This window comes from Myzus persicae, unplaced genomic scaffold (assembly GCF_001856785.1).
Source record: "Myzus persicae strain clone G006 unplaced genomic scaffold, MPER_G0061.0, whole genome shotgun sequence".
In the NCBI taxonomy this organism is placed as follows: domain Eukaryota; kingdom Metazoa; phylum Arthropoda; class Insecta; order Hemiptera; family Aphididae; genus Myzus; species Myzus persicae.
In genome coordinates this window covers 200,787-221,306 of record NW_019101427.1, presented here as the reverse complement: position 1 = coordinate 221,306, position 20,520 = coordinate 200,787, and the positions used below count along the sequence as shown (strand labels likewise).

The 20,520-nt window shown below is 27.4% G+C and overlaps 2 protein-coding genes across 3 annotated transcripts in view; both read left to right on the top strand.

Annotated features, from left to right (window-relative positions):
* Positions 1 to 5,297: 5,297 nt before the first annotated feature.
* LOC111029050 (hemicentin-1-like) overlaps positions 5,298 to 20,520 on the top strand; it is a 214,726-nt gene continuing 199,503 nt past the window's right edge. Inside the window, exon 1 of one of the 2 annotated variants that reach the window (XM_022307883.1) lies at positions 5,298 to 5,504. The gene's annotated coding sequence lies outside the window, so the exon portion shown is untranslated. Of the gene's footprint in view, positions 5,733 to 20,520 lie in introns of both variants that reach the window. The other variant, XM_022307884.1, reaches the window with a different exon arrangement.
* Positions 5,673 to 10,267, top strand: LOC111029048. The gene is made up of 3 exons (XM_022307881.1): positions 5,673 to 5,732; positions 9,823 to 9,934; positions 10,036 to 10,267. The coding sequence occupies exons 1-3, from the start codon at positions 5,673 to 5,675 to the stop codon at positions 10,140 to 10,142; spliced, it is 279 nt and encodes a 92-aa protein (XP_022163573.1). The 3' UTR covers positions 10,143 to 10,267.

The following is a 20,520-nucleotide window of genomic DNA, read 5'->3' as shown; positions in this document are numbered from 1 at the left end:
AGTTAATATTTTTTACTAAAAAACATTGTCACCAATGGGCTTTTAAATAAACTTCCATTTATTAAAATAACTATTTTAGAGTGAAATATTTTTATTTTTTTTTAAATAACATATTGAAGTATTACTTCTGACTACATAACAGTTTTAAAGTTTTGACTACCTTCAAAAAGTTAACCAAAAATAAAAGCAGCACTGTGAAACTCGCGTAACTCTATTGCACTTGTTTCACTTGAAATCTAAAAAGTACCTAGTATCATCATTCACCATAGTAAATTGTAAAAGTTGTAATAATATACCTAATAATAATTACAAAATCACTGAACTGAAATACTACTGTGCTTAAATTAATTAAAAGTTGGAAAATATGAAGTTAGACAATATTCGAAAATAATCATTGAAATAATTGTTAACACAACAATAAAATACATCATAATCATAATATTGTTATTAATATAGTTAAATTTTTGTTTTTCGGTAGAGTATTCAATTCTAATGGATTTACAATATATTTTTCTTTTTTTTCATCATATATTATAATTTGATATAGCATTATAGGTTGAAGTGTTTTATTCCACCTTTCTCTGAACTCTTAAAATTGGATATCTATAAGACATCCATAGTCCTGTAGAGTTTCTATTTTTCTTACAATTATTTTTTTGAGGGGAATGTATAATTATTATAATTTCCAAATTACACAGAATGTGCTCACCTTGCAAGAGCGTATCTTTCTTATTTATATACAATATACTTTCAAATTTGAGTGTATGACGAATGTATTTGTCTGATTCGAATATGATTTTACAAAATTATAAATAAATTAACTCATTAGAACTATTATTGAAAAAATGTACTTTATGCAAAAATGAATTATTTTTTCACTGGTTGTTGTAATTAATAATTTGGAGTTATGTCAAGTTCATGCTAGAAAAAAATTAGGTAGGTACTTTTGAACATTGAATTCAATCAATAACTATCAATAAAATAAATTTTTAAATAAATTGAGATATTTTGTACTGACATGTTTGTATTTCTCATCTCAACTGTATAACACACATGCCCCACACTCACCAAAATCAAAAAATATCAAACTTATAATGCAAGATGGTGTTTGCTCACTGACGTATCAGCTGGCATTGTTATTTTATCTTTTTTTCAACTCTCAGACTACGCCTAATACAAAATTATTGGTACATATCCAACTAATAATAATATATCACTGAGAGCCCGTAGCTGGGTAAACGTAAAACAATAATAAAATCAGTCGAATGAATTAGAAATAAAACTTAAAGAAATGAATAAATAATATTAATTTTACCTGTGTAAAAATAACGTTATACTTCGCTTTACTCATAATTATAATAAGCCACTTATTATATTTGATAAGCTTATTTTTATTCAAAGTACCAGTGTAGGTGTAAACAGAGCGAACTAAAACTGTTTTTAATTGTTTTCGAATAGATACAATTAAATTACTATTTTTTAAACTTTTATGAACAATCTGATACATATATTAATTAGCATTAGTTATGAATGCATACTATTATATGCTTATAAAACTAGAAGTTAGAATTTTACATAACTTACTAAACAAATGTATGTTTGTTTTATTTATTCGATAAGAATAGTTATGAAGGTAAGCCTTTTTTAATATCAAAACTAAGTATTAAGTAGCAGTAAGGTTCCTAGTCAGCTTATTAAAAAAAAAAGAAATATTTTATAACATTTTAATTATTATAATAAATATATTAGCATATCTTGTATTTTTATGATTGCTTCTTTCAATAACTTTTTTGTTTTATTTAAGATTCTGAACGAACGATGAAAGTATTGATTTTACAATGAAGTGTGTTTTTGTGTGTGTGTGTCTGTATACACGATAAGTATTAGAATTAATGCTTCAATTTTGATTGTTATTTCTGATAGAAAATTGAATCTAGTTGGTAATTTTGAGAGCTCAAAATCGAAAATTTCCAGTATTTATAGAAATAATGGGTAAGACCAAAAATAATAATATTAAGAAAAAACCAGAATTTTTATGCAAAACTAATTTTTGATGCAATCGATTTTGTTTTTTTTTGTGTCATTCAAAAACTTATAACAGTATTTGACATTTTCAATAAATATTTATATTATATTAATTTTACACAACATTTAAAAAATATTTTGTCGTTTTTTTTTCTCTATACATGTCGATAAAAATATTTTGCTTGGTCAAAAAATTTAAAATTAAAGATTACTCATAAGTCATAACTCATAAGTTATTCATGTACTGATTAAAAAATGACAAAAATACAATCAGTAATTTTTGAAATTTTAGATGCGTATTTTAAATTTGGATGAAATTTTACATTTATATAACGAAGAACATCGAATCATTTTTCGGATACATTTATTTATCATAAAATTACAATTTAAGATATCACAATTACAGAACTATACTGAATTCTATAATACCAAAAAATACTCAATACCAGTAGCTATATACTTTCCCGTTTCTAATTTTTATAAAACTGTTGACATTGACTGCAGAAAATAAAATAGTTATTATGATTGGACATATATTTATTTTAGACTAGTATTTGATGAAAACAGTCAAAAATCTGTGCAGCTTACATTTAACGGAGCTTAACAAGTGGTTAATCCACGTGCATTAACTTGTCGTGAGCAGTGATGTGCAAGATCAGCTAGTTGAATATCAAACAAAAAACAAATTATATAACACAACAAAAACTTTTTTTTGTGCAAATCAATACAGTATCCATCTTGTAATACCTAATTTTTATGTTTACAAACATTAAGATATTATAAACAGTGCAATATTATATTGTATGCTACTGTCTTTCAGACCATGTTTTTATATTATTATCCAGTAAAACAGGTGCGGACGAATTTCGTCTGACTGGTGCAGTAATAACGAACGGCGTATACGTTCAACCGCGGTTACCGGGCTCGTTCCATCACTGCGACTTGTAAAGCGGTGTCCAAACGGGCCTGTGCTGTCACGTAAGGTTTCGTAGGGCTGGTATAGGCTCGGTCGAAACCTGCATCGGGATGGATTAGATTTTGGATTCACCAGATTGCATCGCATTGTCTGACGGAGAACTGGGAAGTTTCCTCGGTGGACCTGTCAACGTCGACAGGGCAATTTTTTTGGCTCTGAATGAGATGGACGACGTCTTAATCTACATTTCTGCAGGCCTCGTCAGGAACTGATCCAGACCACAGATCTTTGGGGGTGAGTAAAACAATTTTGTTGCATCACAAGTATAATATATACATGCTATGGTACATTGACTAAATTAAAAATATTATAGGAAAATTTCGAAAACTATTTGACCTACAAAGCTGGAATTCGGCAGGTAAGTAGTCTATAGATATAAAATGCCTGCTAAGAACGGGTTTTGTGAAATTCATCCACTAAAGAGGAAAATAATAGGTTGCAGGAATTCAACATTGGCGCCATCTGTCCAGTTATATAAAATTCAAATTACAAAATAAATTTGATGTGATTTCGTGTTTATTTTTCTGTATATAAAACAATGTGCATTTCATTGGTATTTAAAAAATTAGTGAGAACCATACTGTTGGTTGCGTACCAATGATATTTGACCAATTTCGGCTATAAGTACTACCAACATATTACTGTGTGAAAAATCTTTAATGTCGATTATGATGGGAACGATGGGGTAAATCCGCCCTTGGTTATTGGTTATGATTATTATTTTTTTTTATTGAGCTAATTCATTGGCAACTATGGCCGTTAGCATTTTATAGGGGGGTTACGATTGGTTACTTCAAAACACGTGTGCATGTGAGGCTAGGATTCGTCGGTAACCCATCCGGGAGCTAGTGACGCTAGGACTAGAGCTAGAGCTAGAGGCTAGAAGTCTCTATTTGATTATTATTATTGTTAATCTGGGTATTTTTATACTTTTAATTTTTTTTAAATTAATTTAATTATGTATGATATCTGTATTGTAGAATAAGGTTCCACAACTTTTAATATTGCACACAAACATAACAAATCATAAGTTTTATGAAGATCAAATACAGCAATTCTCTGAAAATCTAAAATAATCTCTGACCTATCACAGAATATAATTAATATAGTTTTATAATTTGTAGAATATTTAAATAATTATGACAACTACCTATATCCACGTTGTAATATTTTCAAAAAAATATACAAGGCGTTGCAGTTTTTTAAAAAGTAGGAATTATTTTTTTATCGTTTGATTTATAATGCAAGGCATGGAAATTAAGAATTTAAAATTTAATACGATGGTTGTCCTTGTTGTATATTTTTTATCCCTTTAAATATCCTTGAAATCTCCCAACTTATTGTTATTTTTTTTTAAATGATAAAATAAAATGCGACTTGTGCATCACAAAATCAATTTTGTTCGGAATGAATATTTGATTTTTAAATAAATAAATCTGTACTTCAATTTTAAATTTAAAAACGTTTTATGTTCAGTTTCATTCGTGTAATCATTTAGAACATATTCTCACATAGTCAGGTACACAGATTTGTTTTTATTTTAAATTCATAAAAATATAAAATTATTATTTGTACACGGGTATAAAATAAAATATAGAGGTAAAAGATCAAAAATATATTGATACAACTCTTAATGAAAAAACGTTTTGTAAATACGATTAGGACGAAAAAAGCATCGATGCGTGCTGTTGTACACACGTATATTATAATTATACCTACCGGTGTCGAGGGAGCAGGGGTCTTATCGGCAGTGGGTGCAATATGGGCCGTCGTCGTCGTCAACACGAGTTTGGTGTTTATTCTTATCGGAGAATTAACCGAAATATAAGCACCCAGCAGATGTTACGTAAGTCGGACGAGGGGTTGAATGGGTGCAGGCGACACCGAGTAAAGTGCGGCAGTCAACCAAGTGATTGTATAATAAATATACTCACATTTTTATCCAAACAGCTACAACAGCTAGTTGCAAGTTGTCTACGAGTACGTACCGAAAATCGTACCAGAAATTTTAAACAACGATACGTTCAAAAGCGAATTAAAATTATAACAATATTATTAATTCAAGTAGAATTTGTTTTTCGTAGTGCGTAATGCGTATTTATTGCAATAAATATTTGTTGAGTATTTATATCAAATTATAATACCCAGCAACTCGCATGGTCTCAACGAAAACGTTAGAAATTTGAAATATCTACTAATAGTTGTAAATATATTTATTTAGTTTTTTTGTAAAAGACATGCGCCGGATGCAAACGTTTTGGCGTCCGAACCGCGACAGATTTTGAATTTAGTACGCCGTCTGCTCTTCCACGGTTAAACACGTGTATCGTCGTTCAGCCGTCCCGCGTTATTTCGATCGCGTGCGATATTCTCATTTATTATTTCAATAAACAACTATTTAGGAAAAACACTTTAATAATAAATGGCTTAAACGTACTTTTTTTTTTCGTTCGGTTTGTGCATTAAGACTTCAAATCTTTGGATTACAATTCGTATGGTCGAGGTAAAAATATTTTTACATTTCTTAAGTGTTCCATAAAATGTGTCAAGTTCTAGAGCTAAATTTTATAATTTAAAAAATATTAAACTCGTTCTTTTGTAAATATTGTCTGTAATTTTAATGTGACGTGTGTGTGTATATGTTTTTTCTTTTTATATTTTTGTGCCTATCATGTACTCATATTATTGGAGCTCTTTGAAAGTGATGGTTTCTGGTGGCAAATTTGATCTGGTTAGTACTTTGTGTATGTGTGTGTGGAGGGGGGGGGAGATAGGAGCGTTGTTTTTGTTGTTGTAATAATAGTGCTTAACTTAGCAAATATTCATATTAGTCAGTAGCACACATAAGATTTTTGGGAGGGGTCGTGTTAATAATTATTTCATAAAAATGACAAAATGATATATTAATGATGATATACAGATGATGAAAAGGATTTTTTTTAAATACATTTTTTTATTAGAATTTACTAGAAACTATATGATAATTTTCAAAATATATAGGCTCGGATTGTGATATTTATAAACATCTGAAATTTAAAACTTTTTTAGATTTTATTTGATTAAGGTAAGTTGAATTTTTTGTTTTTGAATAAAAAAGTTAAAAAATTTAATACAATTAAACGAGTTCCCTTATCGATTATTGTTTTCATAAAAATTCAAATGATAAAATTGGATATTCAAGTGAAAAACATTTTTAGTAGATCAATTCAAAAACAATATTCGTAAGGACATGCATTTTTCACCAATGTATGAATTATATTATACCTAAATATACGTATTATCAATAACTATATACTTACAAAATGAAAGTTTTGTAAAAAGTTGATTAGCTTTAAGCTGTTTGTACCATGTTTGTTCTTATTCACACTGGTCTACAGTACGTCAGTGTTGACTTTAGTTGATAAAAACTAGTATAGTAATTAATTAAATAATGTAAGAACTATTATTATTTAACGAGTGTGATTTTTATTGCTAAAAATTAATTGAACCTACCATATTACCTACTTATAGCAATATAAATAACAAAACGGCCATAAAACTAAAGACTAACAGACCATATCCGCTCTGAACCGTCTTTAATTGTATACAATGATTTATCATTGAATTCAAATATAAAACATAATGTTATACATTAGGTATAGTGACTTACTCGACGATTTAGTCTACTCGATACTTACTTTATACAGCAGAGCTAGTTTAGTTACTGATATTTTTAAATTAACATTCTAAAACCTATATCCATATCTCAATAAGTTTTATGGACAGTAAAATAAAAATAAATCAAATTATCAAATGCAATAATAGTAATGATGTACAACTAAATATTACTTATATAATTATTATGATTTATTGAGAAAAAGCATCTCTGTTGTTATTCCTCAATAAAACTAAAAAAATATAATAGATTCATTTGAAATATTATATTCGTTTAACATGTATAAATATAATTATGGATCAAAGGATAAATGTTGACATTTGGTTATCTTTTATTTCTTTATGATCTGGGTGGTATTTTAATACAATTTTAAAGTAATTATAAATTATCCTGGTATTCAAACGATTTTCAGAGATTTTGAGATATTTGGTCATTAGAAAATTTCAAGTAGGTATTCATAAAAATAATGTGTAACTATTTAGGTTTAATGGATGGAATATTATAGTATGATGATGAACGAGAAATATAATTACAATAACATAAGAAATCATAACAAAACCATAACAATTTTACGATTCATGCATTAAGTTAAAATAAATATGGGTATTATAAATTATACAAAATATACTAAGTTTAATAGGTTTATCAAATTATGTATTCTTAATAAAATAAGACTTTGATTTACCTCACATATTATTAAAAAATATAATTTTTTCATCGAATAAATTGTATAATTAAATTAATATGATGTAGTTTTATTACACTAATGTTACTAATATTGTGACGGAATTTCAACTTTTAATGTTGTACATAACAATTTAATAATTTAGCAAAATATTAAATCGTTTGAAAATGTTCAAACTAAATTTGTCATATTGTGAACTTTTATTAAACAATGTACATTGTACAACATAAACATTTTTGAGCACTTTTGTTCTTTTTTTAATTGGGGAAAAACAAGAATTTTTACGCAACGTCAGTTTTCGACAAAATCAATTTTGTTTTTTGTTGTTATTCGAAAAATGAATAAATGAAAAGACTAGCATTTTTTGACAAACTATTTATAGTAGCCTTTTATAGACATGAATGACACGATAACATTTTCAAAATATTTCGGATCTTTTTGTGATAGGTAGCCATTTTAGGCATTTTAAAATTTTGTTTTTTTTTTTTGGATTATTTATGATTATATTTTTTTATGAGTAAAAAGCTAGAACATTAATAACATAAGGTTCGATAACAGTTTTTTTTGTTTACTGAAAATTGAAAACGAAGAATCTTAATAAAACATTAAGCCATTTAACCAGAAGTTATAATGTCAACGATATTCGATATTCAAACGTATAGTAGCACTGTTTCATCCTCAAATGAGTTTTATTATTTTTGTTACTTTCCTAAAAATATTCATGTTCTAATCTTGAAACAATATTTTCACAATTAATCAAATTATCATTTTCTATACCCGAATTGCAATTATAATTACGTTTACGTATCCATAATTTGCAAATATTTTCAAGCATTTGAGATATCTAATTTACTAGTTTTTTTTCTATAAATGCTGATAAAAATGATATTCTAGGTAAAAAATCATGACAATTTGAAACAAGATAGTTCAAAGGTTTTTCTAATTGCAACCTTAATATCTAAAAAAGAAAAAAAAATATGCTTCAAATGTAGACTAAATAGAAAAAATAATATTCGTGAAGACTTGAATCTTTTTGCTGCTGCGTATATTATTATGATTATTTTCTCTAAAGAATATACAATACAATTTTCAAAATGTTAAGATTAGTTTAAAATGTTTATACCACGACCCTATCTTCACTTAACTTATACGTTTAACAGATTGTAATACAATATTATTAAATACAGTTTTATATTTTCTAATAATATATTATGGAGCAAAATATGTAATTGATTTTTGACAAAAAATAGTTTTATCCACATATTTTATCAATAATAGAAAATAGTTTGTTATCATAGCAACATAAATATTATATCATAAAATATCTTTGGGTATGTAGGTGAAGTAACAAACCGTTTCATCTCAGAATCGCTTTTCGTATGCAATTACTTTTTATTATTGAATTGTGTATTTGAATTCGTATTTAACACATCCGTTATTACAGTAGCCTGTTCAATGATGTGACAACAGAGCACCTTTAAATTTTAATATCGAATGTTTAGAACACAACCAAAAAAGATATCGTGAGAATTGAGAAATGTATGTAGTGGTCCGTGGGATATTTAAGTGGGTTGCTTAGAATTGGAAAACAATTGTCAATTATTCAACTGGAAAATGGATCAGTGATTAGCTTTTGAATATAACCTATTTCTAGTTTTAAATGAACTGAAGTGCAGTAAAAAATTGAAAGACGTACACGAAATGTTTTGTAATAAAAAGTCGCTTCAATGTGAAGCAGAAGTCAGTCCTCGCATCAATCAGCATCGAAATATATATATAGTTTTTTCATTCTGACAAGAAGATAATATTATTATACTTCACCGAACTAGTTTATTCATATATTTTATATATTTTGATTTATGATAGGAAAACAGGCATAAAAATACAATTATGACAACAAATACATTTTATTTTCAATAAATGGTAAATTCAATATTTGTACAATATAAATTATTATTTGCTCAGATAAAATAATAACCGATGCAGTGATGCGTGGGTATAAAAATACTGGTTGTTAATTTCCTTAGGATAGAATAACCACCAACTTGTTTTGCTCTTTGGGGTACTTATAAGATCTGACTAATTAGAGTGTAGTTAAAAAATATTGCAAACAAAACATTTTTTAAAAAATATATTATAGATATAATAATAAAAAAGTTCCTTCTTGAAAATCTATCGAAGAATGTGTTTCTTATTATTTTACTATTGATTATAATAATCTAATATATTATAAATATCTCAAGATGCTCGCTCGAGAAATGTACGAAAAATGTGTTATGTGTCTGTTGATTTGTTAGTATAACATATTATTGATGCACTAGATGAGTGAAACATAATATAACCTTTCATTTGTAACACGACCTCCAAAAAAGTTACTTTTTGCTGAAGCGACCACCTAACAGCACGTATTTTCATTTTACAAAACATACCCAGTAAGTTGAAATACAAAATACTATATTACTCTTGCTTACATAATTATAGATGATTTTAGAAAAAGCTTACAGAAAGGCAAAACATTTAAAGCAAGCAAAAAACAAGGCTGCTCTTGATAAATGTAGAAATATTGAAGATTTGTTTAAAGCTAAACCACAAAGTAATAATTGTTAAATTGTTTATTACATTATTTTATAGCTTGAAGTTTAAAAAATATGATGAAATTATTTATTTTTATAAAGTAAATTTTTATTTTCTAAGATAATCAGATTAACTCATCAGTAGTCTTAATGCCAATTGTATCGATAAACACTGAGGAAAACACTAAGTATAACCAACAAACATTAGCAGACGTTTTTTTTAATTGATTAAACCTTTTGAAATTGTATACTGTTAAGCCCTAGGATAGTCTAAACTATGAGGTTGTAATGAGTAGCGACCAGAAGGGGAGGGGAATAAAGTAATTTCACAATATATTCTAAATGCGCCTCTGATGCACATACTTCATCTTGGTCAAACCAATACATTCATCTCTTCGCTAGCATCTAAATAATGAATATTTAATTTAACGTAATGAATAACAAACAAAAATAGTTATATAGGTATGTCGTAGGGTGGTACCTATATAGTAAATGCACGAAAGGTTTTTTTCTTAAGATGAAGATGAAATATTGAAGCGATTAAAATGATTAGGTAACGAAAAAGATAAAAACTTTTTTATATGCTGTTATAAAAATAACTTAGTAAGAAAAAGGAATTTCTTGTTTTTGTCCCAACATAAACTTCTTAAGATTCCCTCCCCCCTCCACAAAAAAAGTATGCTTTATAAAATGCTTGTTTGGTCGTAAGTTTTACTGTAGAACTATTATAATGTCACTTCAGATAAATACATATTACATTTTACGTAGGTACTATCGGGTGGATACTCCATATTCGAGGATTCTACTGATTTATTTAAACTCAGAAGACTATACACACTGTAGTTACGCAACTTAGTTAGTTCATTGAATTTAAATCAAATCAACATGGTTTTATACTAACAATAAACACATAACATGTAGCGTCATACAGGGTGATAATATTATTAATACAGAACACTCATTGCCTGGTCGTCATGTGTTTTATAAGTTTTATTACATTTCAACAGAGGATGGAATATAAAAGGTTATTGTAATAATAGGTACCCACATCGTGTCGTTAAATTCCTTGAAGAAATTAAGAAGGCAGTAAAAGGCGAGTGATATTTTGATAGATGATAGGTATAATATCAGAATCAGTGGCTTAAAAAACCGTGTCCATGTACCTTCGATATTTTCATCCAATAATTGAGTTGCAGACTTCACTTTTATGAAATATTATATATTGTATATAATATAATATTTAATATACTTTATACTCTGGAGACTATCAGGGTACGACATTGTGTGATTGACAAACAAATGCATCCAAATAATCATAATATTATATATTATTGCTAAGTTAATTTTATAATAGTACTTTGAATTAATTATTATATCTACTAGAATACTCATCAGAGTCTACCAAGCAACCTTGTTTATGTACCTACTGATTGACAAACAAATGCATTTAGATTTTAGATTCAATCAAATACCATCTATTACTTAAACATCTTATATAATATTACTATTCTAATATTCCATTATATTTCTATCCAAAATAATTTATTACCTGTTAAATGATGATAATGTTACATAGTAACTATATAATGTTATAATAAATATTGAAAACGATGCTTAAATCGCATGGTTAGTTATGTATTATGCTAACCCAGATGGTACTTGGATTTTAGAGCTTCAAAATAAATATAGACGGATAGTAAAAGGTCTGATGAGGGAATATAACATAACAAGGCTTGTTGAAGTGTATTTGGTTAATAGTACAAGACGTTTGAATAACCCAATCACCTACCTAATATAAGCTTGAGTGCTCGTTTGAATACCAAAAATATATCGTACCCAGTGCATTGTGCATGATATATTAGCGTAGACGGTGTGTCTTGAGATTTTAACCGAGAAACACCGCTTGAGAGTAACTTTCGTTTAACCCTTATATTATTATAGGATTATAAATTGCAGTACGTCATCCCATCTACTTTTGATTAGCATCGGCTGAACGAAACGCCGACGAAAAGCGATATGCACCCGTACGTTTATGTATGACGACGGTGTAACGTAAACATTTCCAGAAGAGTATAAAAGACATATGCGTCGTTTTGTGTGTGTTGGAGCGTTCGTTCATAATAATAATTATAATATACTTGTCTATGGACGGAGTTTACGGTATTACACGTCATAGACCATAGTGTTATTGTACAGCGACATTCAACACCCTAAAATGGTCACATCGCAGTTAACTGTTGTGTGTTTTTATTTCAATATATGATTATTGAGACAAATCATTACATATTACTAGCTGATTTTTAGCCATTCTCAAACTCCGTGGGGTACTCAGGTAGAATTCAAACACAGTTATTATTGGATAGTTTTGACCAACTAATATAAAATATTTTATCCAATCATGATAAATATTTTATTTTCCGTAACCAATGGCAACGATAATAAAAAAATAAAAATAAATAGTTTTTGGAGAGTCAACAAACTGTGTTCAACATTTATGAGTTGAAAAGTAAAGATGTAGTAAGTAATAAAAATGATATCATATATGATACACTACGGAACATTTTATGGAAATCGGTCGAAAACTGTGGATTTAAATTGGGATCATCGTTTTTGGCATTCGATTTTTTATAATATCTTTATTATATTTAATTATTATAGCTAATCCTGCACGGTGTTGTCCGTGACAAATTAAATAATTCCAATGGATTTAAAACCGTCTAAGCCCCGTATTGAATGTAAATCGCACAGATTTTTAAACACATTAATTTGGGCAATTTTGAGTTTTGACCCCTGAAACTTTGGTTTTACATAATATTATCCATATTAATTTCGAAAAATAGTGAGAAATCATATATTTGAATGCAATGATAAATTATGGTATTCGAAAAACAACTTTGAGCAGAACTTGGTAGTTGGTCAACTACTATAACGATCATAAGCGTGATCACACATTTTTGGGAGAATAGTCATACATCACATATTAACACACATTCATACGTTTGTATATTCTTATTCACACCTATGTTGTTGTAATTTGTATGGGGTAAACTCATGTAACTACATTTAACATACTAAAAAAGTAATAAACAAAAATAAAATGATTAATTATTATGATGCTATTGAATATTGAAGGAAGAGGGCAAGGGAGAGGAAGAGTTGCAGAGTAGTCAAGTTCCCACCATGACTACCCTGTGTCTACGATTATTATGATAACGATAAAGCGTTTATTATACCAATAAAATGTTCAACGCTTAGAATGACTGTAGTTTTAATTGTATATACGAGTAAAATTTAAATAAAATGTCGTAGGGTGTAATGTGTACACCTAAAACTACAAAATATTAATTTTAAAAAATTTAAAAATAGATGTAATGCTATTTTAAAATGTCTATGCAATTCCAACTTAAAAGTTAAAACCGCTATGAATATGATTAAATTTGATTTATATTTTTCAGTTATTGTCGTAATAACTTGTATAGTTTACCTGATATTAAAAAGTTTAATTTGGGAAATACAAACTGCATGGGCTGATCTGAAAGTTGATAGTACATAATTATGTCCATTTTCCACAGACGTACATTATATTGTATTATATGTCTGTGATTGTATCATTCAATTCCTGGGAATAAAATTTTAAATCACATTTTATGTATGAATATTTTGTTCTTATATATAGTTTTATTTTAATATTTTCTATGTATGATATTTAATTTTTTCATTCATTCGTGGAAGTCGTTCGAGGTACTTACTTTTCTTATTTTTTATGTGATACTAAAAAAATAAAAGAATTTCGCAAAAATGAAAAAATACAGATACCAGTGAGCTGAGAATAAAATTAATTCTGAGTAAAGCTAACTGTTATACTATGTACTAATATAACTTCGGGATATTGGTTCTTTAAATAAATCGTTCCTGACCTCATGGAGATGAATATTACATTTCAGTTTGATGCCAACTTGGAACTGTCAGTACCTAATCATTCTTTCAATTACTCGTGGATTTCAACTTTCTTTTGTGATTTTGTCGATATTTAGTTATTTAATATTTTACGTTCTTATAATTACTTCTTCAAATTCAATTATGTAGTACTATCAAAGTTTAGATGAGTTTTAAATCAAGTTTTTGTCAAGGTTATTTTTTGAATATTATGTATAAAGTCATACGTCATATACAATTCTCTTTTAAAGTAGGTACTATTTAAATGTCTACTAATGCATTTTTACAATAAACCACCTCTTTTCGTCTAGGTACCTATTTAAACTTAGTGATATCGCAAATAAATTTTTATTCATTAATTTTAAAAAGGAATGCAGATCTTCTTCAATGTGTACAATATTAAATTCTACTATTTGTATCTATTTAAAACACAATTATAATATAATAAAAAATAGGGAGAGAGAGAGAAAATCTAGACAGAGATACTTACAGGTGTAGTGGTCGAAATTGTAGTACAGGGTAGTATGGTGAAATTCTTATAATATACGATATTAAGAATGTCGTATATATGGAAGGCTGATGACCTCACGAATATCGTCACTGAAATTGGGTCCTTCTGGGAAGAGTTGGTCTAGCGATCCCTGGAACTAGGAGGTGTATCTCAGTTAACTAATACGTATTTACGTAATATGAAACGAGGGATAGGGCTATACACATGGGTGTTCATGAGTTTGTGTTACCAAAGGTCGTTCTAACACAATTATTCTTTTAATTGTTTTCAAAGCGGGCGTATTATAATTATACTGCTATATTATGTTCACTTACCTTATTCGCAGTGTATGTTGCTCTGTGGTACTTATGGTGTGTATTAGTTTCTGTTCTCTGAGGGCGATGTTCGATACTAAATATCACAGCGACAATATACTATATATTTTGATTCATATGATTGTTCACAGACAATTAATAATGGTTTTTTCCAGAGCCTTATGGGGTTATTGAGATATGAATTACTCAATTTTGTTTATTGTAATTGTGATTATTATCTTGTGCTCTTAAAAGTCCTCACATCCGTAGTGATCAGACATGGTCAATCTGCCGATCAAGTATAATAATGTCAATAGGTACCTTAAATTAATTGAGCTTCTAAAATTATGATTATGTTCTAAAAAAATAATAGTAGTAGGTAATGTATTTATACTTATAGCTAAGAATAATCTTACAATTAATATATGATAATGTTATAACATAATTATGTTATAATACGATGATAGTTACAGGATTTTATATTGTGTGGGCGAATATAATAGGGAGATAAGATGAATGAAAAGAATAACGATATGATTCAAGTTAATAATAATAAATAATTGACGGAATCGGTTACCGAATGCTTAGGTATTTCGATATACATATATACGGCTGTACAAAAAGTGACAAATACTCCTTTGAACAATAATAAGGTGTACTGTGACGTAGACTGGCGTGGACGTTGTGCATCGGCTCTTCTTGTGGAAAAAAAACTGTTGATGAGTACATTTTGTATAAGATATTTAAATGGAGTGATCTGATGTAATCTTCTCCTAATTAGTGTGTATCGCCGTACCAATTGAACGTAACGTTAAGGTATCACAATGATTTTATATTCTGCGGTGCAACGTAAGTACTGCTGGCAGAGCATTTGTGTCGTTCCATCATGCTTGGCGAGGAGACGTGGATATTCTTGATATGTTGCATGTGTCGTGTGAGTATAAGGAATGTACGCATATATCTAATGCGTATGTATATGTCTATTAAGCTAACCCATACACGACACGGACCATTATGATCAATTATATCTGTTTTTATTTAAGAACAATAACAATTAAATATTTAATGAATTTAAGTCAGTTATTTTAGTAGATATTTAAATCTACCATTCACGTTTTTAGCAATGAATAATAATTTAAATGTATCGTAATACTATAATAATATTATAATATTATTGTTTGCTATATATTTTGTTTTATATGCTTTTAGTGTCCTCCCGACTTCATTACAATATCATATTAAAAATGTATTGCTTGAGAGTTGATTTTTTTTTTAATTGGTATTAGAATATTTTTAATATAATTAAAATAGGTTTTCATAACTATCTGAAGATAAAATTAACATATTCTGTTTGAGTATTGTATTGTATACAGTATTGTTATTTGTGGATTATTCAGTAATTAATAAATCATTTTATGTTAGACATTGAAACAACGAAACCAATGGGTCTTATGAAAACGAAATATTATTATATTTTGTAATAAAATAAATCAATATAATTCATCATAGTTCAATTAATACAAATTATAAATCTTATACAATGTGTATATAATAATAAATTAAGCTATTAGATCAATTGACGACAACATCAACATATACATCACATTTTTAAAACTTATTGATATGTACAACTTAATCTAAGAAAACCATCGTACCTATTTATATGTAGCTAATATTTACTTTGTTATAAGCTCACAACCTAGTAGTCAATGCAGTACCATAAATAAAAAAATAATAAAGGTAATAATGAATTATTGTCTAGTTTCAATATTGAAATAATTTTATTATTTTTGTAACAAAATTTGGTCAACTTGTTTCTTTTTTAAAAAAATTACTAGTCAGAAATAAAACTTTCCCTTCATTGTTTTTGTAGTTGTAAAAATATTTTCCAATAACAAGGTACCTACCGAGAAAATATGTTGTAGTCTACCTTTTATTATACTACGTACCTTGAAAAGTATTTTCTGAAAAAGCACACATTATTGTAAACCAAACACTGATATATTCATGTCTGTCGTAGAATCCAAAATTGAATGAGTACCTATATTTTATTTTCATTTTAGATGCACTTGTACAGTTTGTTTTTATACTATATAACGTCACATCATCATATATATAACGTGTATAGCTTTATATTTGAGTATTTACATTTCAAAAATACGTGTTTCGATTATTTTATTTTAAAATTTAATAAGACGTGACATTTTTATTCTCATAGAAAAATGTTTACTATAATTTCTACTTCTTAGACCAGACAATTAAAAATAAAACCAAACTCGTGCTCCTCTATTAATTAATTAACCAAAAATAAACTCAAATACTTATAAAAACGGGCTGTAATTTATAATTAACTGTGCACATTAATCTGTATTCATTAGCAACCTAAAAGCTCTTCTATGCACCTTTAAGCAACTGAGATACATTTTATTCGATAACCTAAATTAAAACGATATCCAAAGCATATTTATAACATAATAATATTGCATAATTATTGCACGGGGCGAAGCAAGACAAATCTAAAATATTTACAAACCAATTTGGAATCGTCCAAAATTATATTTTGAGATTAATCTTAAATAAAAGCCTCGACTCTCACGTCCTGCAGAACCAGTATAAATAATTTAATGCGCTTCTGTTAAAAACTTTTCTACAAAGCAGCTGTCACCTTTGTAATAAAAAAATAACCAAGCATAACTAATATGCCACAATTTTAACACCAGATGCAAACTAAACAATATCATTACCTCTAAAGTACATAAATTCTCAACCCAGAGTTCTTTTTCACATATTAGTGTAGGAATTTTAATAGTTTTCCTTAATAATTGCGTAATTTAAATTATAATACCTACCTATGTTTACTCATACAGCAGGCTGCAGAATATATATGGCTATAATTTGCTCTAGTTTGATAATCTATAGATTGTGGTACCTATAAAGACTGCACCAATGGAGTATCCAGATTTTTTTGAGTGTGTGAATAAGGGGGTTAAAAACAATAATGAAAAAGGTTATCCAAAAATAATTTATTAATGAAAATATTGTTATTATTTAACAAATATTCGGGGGGAGGGGGTTCAAATCCTCCAACAACCCTGGCTACTCCACTGTATTGCGCACTAACTTACCTTTTACTATAGTGTATTATGTTAATATTTAATAATATGTTGGGTTATGAGTATGAGATACTTCTCATGAAATTTTCACTTTGAAATATTTCAAACTTGAAACTTTGACCATTCTTGAAACATTTCAATAAGGTAGGTATTGAAAAATATCGTTTTTTAAATTTGTGTTTTTTAGTATGTTTCTTAAAATTACTAGATAGTCAGACTGGATTCATATCTGATTAGAAATTACCAATATTTATGTAGAGAAGATAATAATATTATATATTAAATAAGATAGACAATTATTATGTAATTTATATTATATTTAATGAAATCAATATTTTTATAACATTTAACTAAGTAGAGGTGTTTACTGTTATTCTTACAAAAGTTTTCACTTAAAATTTAATTTGATTATTTTTTAATAAAATGAAGCATTTAAATTTCATAAAATTATAGAACTCTAGTAGTATGTATTGATCTGTATTAATATATTTTGTATACTTAAATACTTTTGTGCATATGAATGTTTCTAATACTAGTGTTTTCTAAATTATGTTCCTTTGTAAATTAGTTTTTATAATTTGCAATAAATTGTGATAGATTTGATCTGGCTCATTATTGGGGCCTATTATCTTTTACGCAAATAATAAAATAACAATTATTTTAGAAATAACTATACAATTTAAATGAACCATGATCCTGTAAACTTTTTTAATTTAGAAGGATAATAAATAATCAATAGAACCTGACAAATATGTTATGATCGAACAAACAATAAGTTTTATAAAAAAAAAAAAATAATTTTTAAGGTTTTTGTAAGAAGAGAAAAACAGTTACCAAAAAAATGTTTTATTTCTATAGCGCTGTTTAATGATTCAATAATATCAATAACTAAAATAATAATACCTATTCGTAGTTTGTACACTCAATCTATGGAAATGCTTTATGTGAACGTACCTGTCGGTGTTTGCTAGATAACGGATGGGTGACCACCCATGAATTTTAGCAACATATCTTTTCCACACACATTCAAACACTTGTTACTACCTAACCAACACAAATACCAACCAAAAATATACAAAAGAACCCTTACCGTACCATCTCACACCCCGTAGCCTATTTTGTCGCTAGTTCTCCAGTAAGCAAATAAAAAAAAATAATAAAAAAAAAATGTTTAAATATAAATTTGTAAATAAATACCTTAATACATAAATATACATGTGTAGTATGTACGTGTTAAAATATTGTGTGTAATCTAGAAATGTATACATTTTTTACTCGAGTAATATAAAAATTAAACAAACATAGTTACAAAACAAAATACTGTCAATATTTATTTTTAAAATTTCTAAACAAATTGGTTAAAATATGATAACATACAAAATTAAAAAAAAATATTTTTGTTTTATAATTTTAATTTTAAGACTTAGTTATCTAAACAACAAAATTTTAACTTTTAAATTATACCTATGAACACAATCACATTATCACATAATTTTTATATTATATTATTTTTTTATTTATCACATCACGATAAACTCTAGAAAGATAGTGTGAACTGATCACACTAAATAGATTTAATATTGCTGCTTACATGAATAAGGTATAACTTGCACTTGATCGTGAGCAAAATAAAATATTATTCATGTACATTTTCCTTGTGTAAATGTTTGATAGTGATACACGCCATGCACTCGGTATTATCTTATTTTGTTTAAAATTTTATGTAGTCTAATAAATTGTACAGTTTTTTAAAATCAAGTAGAATATATTCAAACAATATAATATTATTGTTTCTAGTATTTGATTATAACGATACATTAAAAATAAACATAACATGCATTGATTTTATAATTAATTACCTACTCATAATTTATTATAATACATTTAGATGAACCTACAGCGAAGACTACTTTGACTTGTTGATGAGGAACGAGATCTATAATTTATAAAACAAAAATAGATATACAATAAACTACCCATTTGAAATTTAGATAAGAAAATGATACAGTTTTTACTTCCAGGATATCAAATATTCAAGTGTTACGTGCATCGAATACTTTATTTGAGTTTTGTCGTGATTTTAAATTAGAAATTCTAAAATCACTATCCTAAAAGAAAATCGTAGAAAGTTATTTTAATTGTTTTATTTTTATTGACTTAGTTTATTTAAGTGGAAAAGTTTAAAACTAATTCCGAAACATTTATAAAAGACTATTTTATGTTAATTTTCTGCTCTTTGCAACATATTTCGTAACTCCATTACCTGTATGATTTGGTCTTAAAATTGACCCACCACTACAGGGTTTGCACGTTTTTCAAAAAAGGAAGATTTATTAATTACTTCAACATTACCTACGAAAACGTACGATTTTGAAAAACGTTTAAATGTCATGATTAATGAGTTGAGTATAGTGGGTAGAATTGAACAAATAATAAATATGAAAAATAATTTAATAGAGTAAAAATATTATTCTAGTGTATTTAATTCTATTTATGTGCTCCCTTGTCAAAAAAAATGTAGATGCCTATGAAAAAAAATACTGTATTACTGTTACCAAAGGTTACTAATTTTCAAACCTACCTGAACAAATTTTGGTACAACAAGCGCATATTCTAATTATATTATAATATATACACATGGCTGCTTCTGATATCATAGCCTCCCTAACCTGCATTATCCACCGAAAACTTGACATCACAATTCCCTACCCAATTAATAATCTTTAACAAGCAAGCGAAATAAATAAATACAT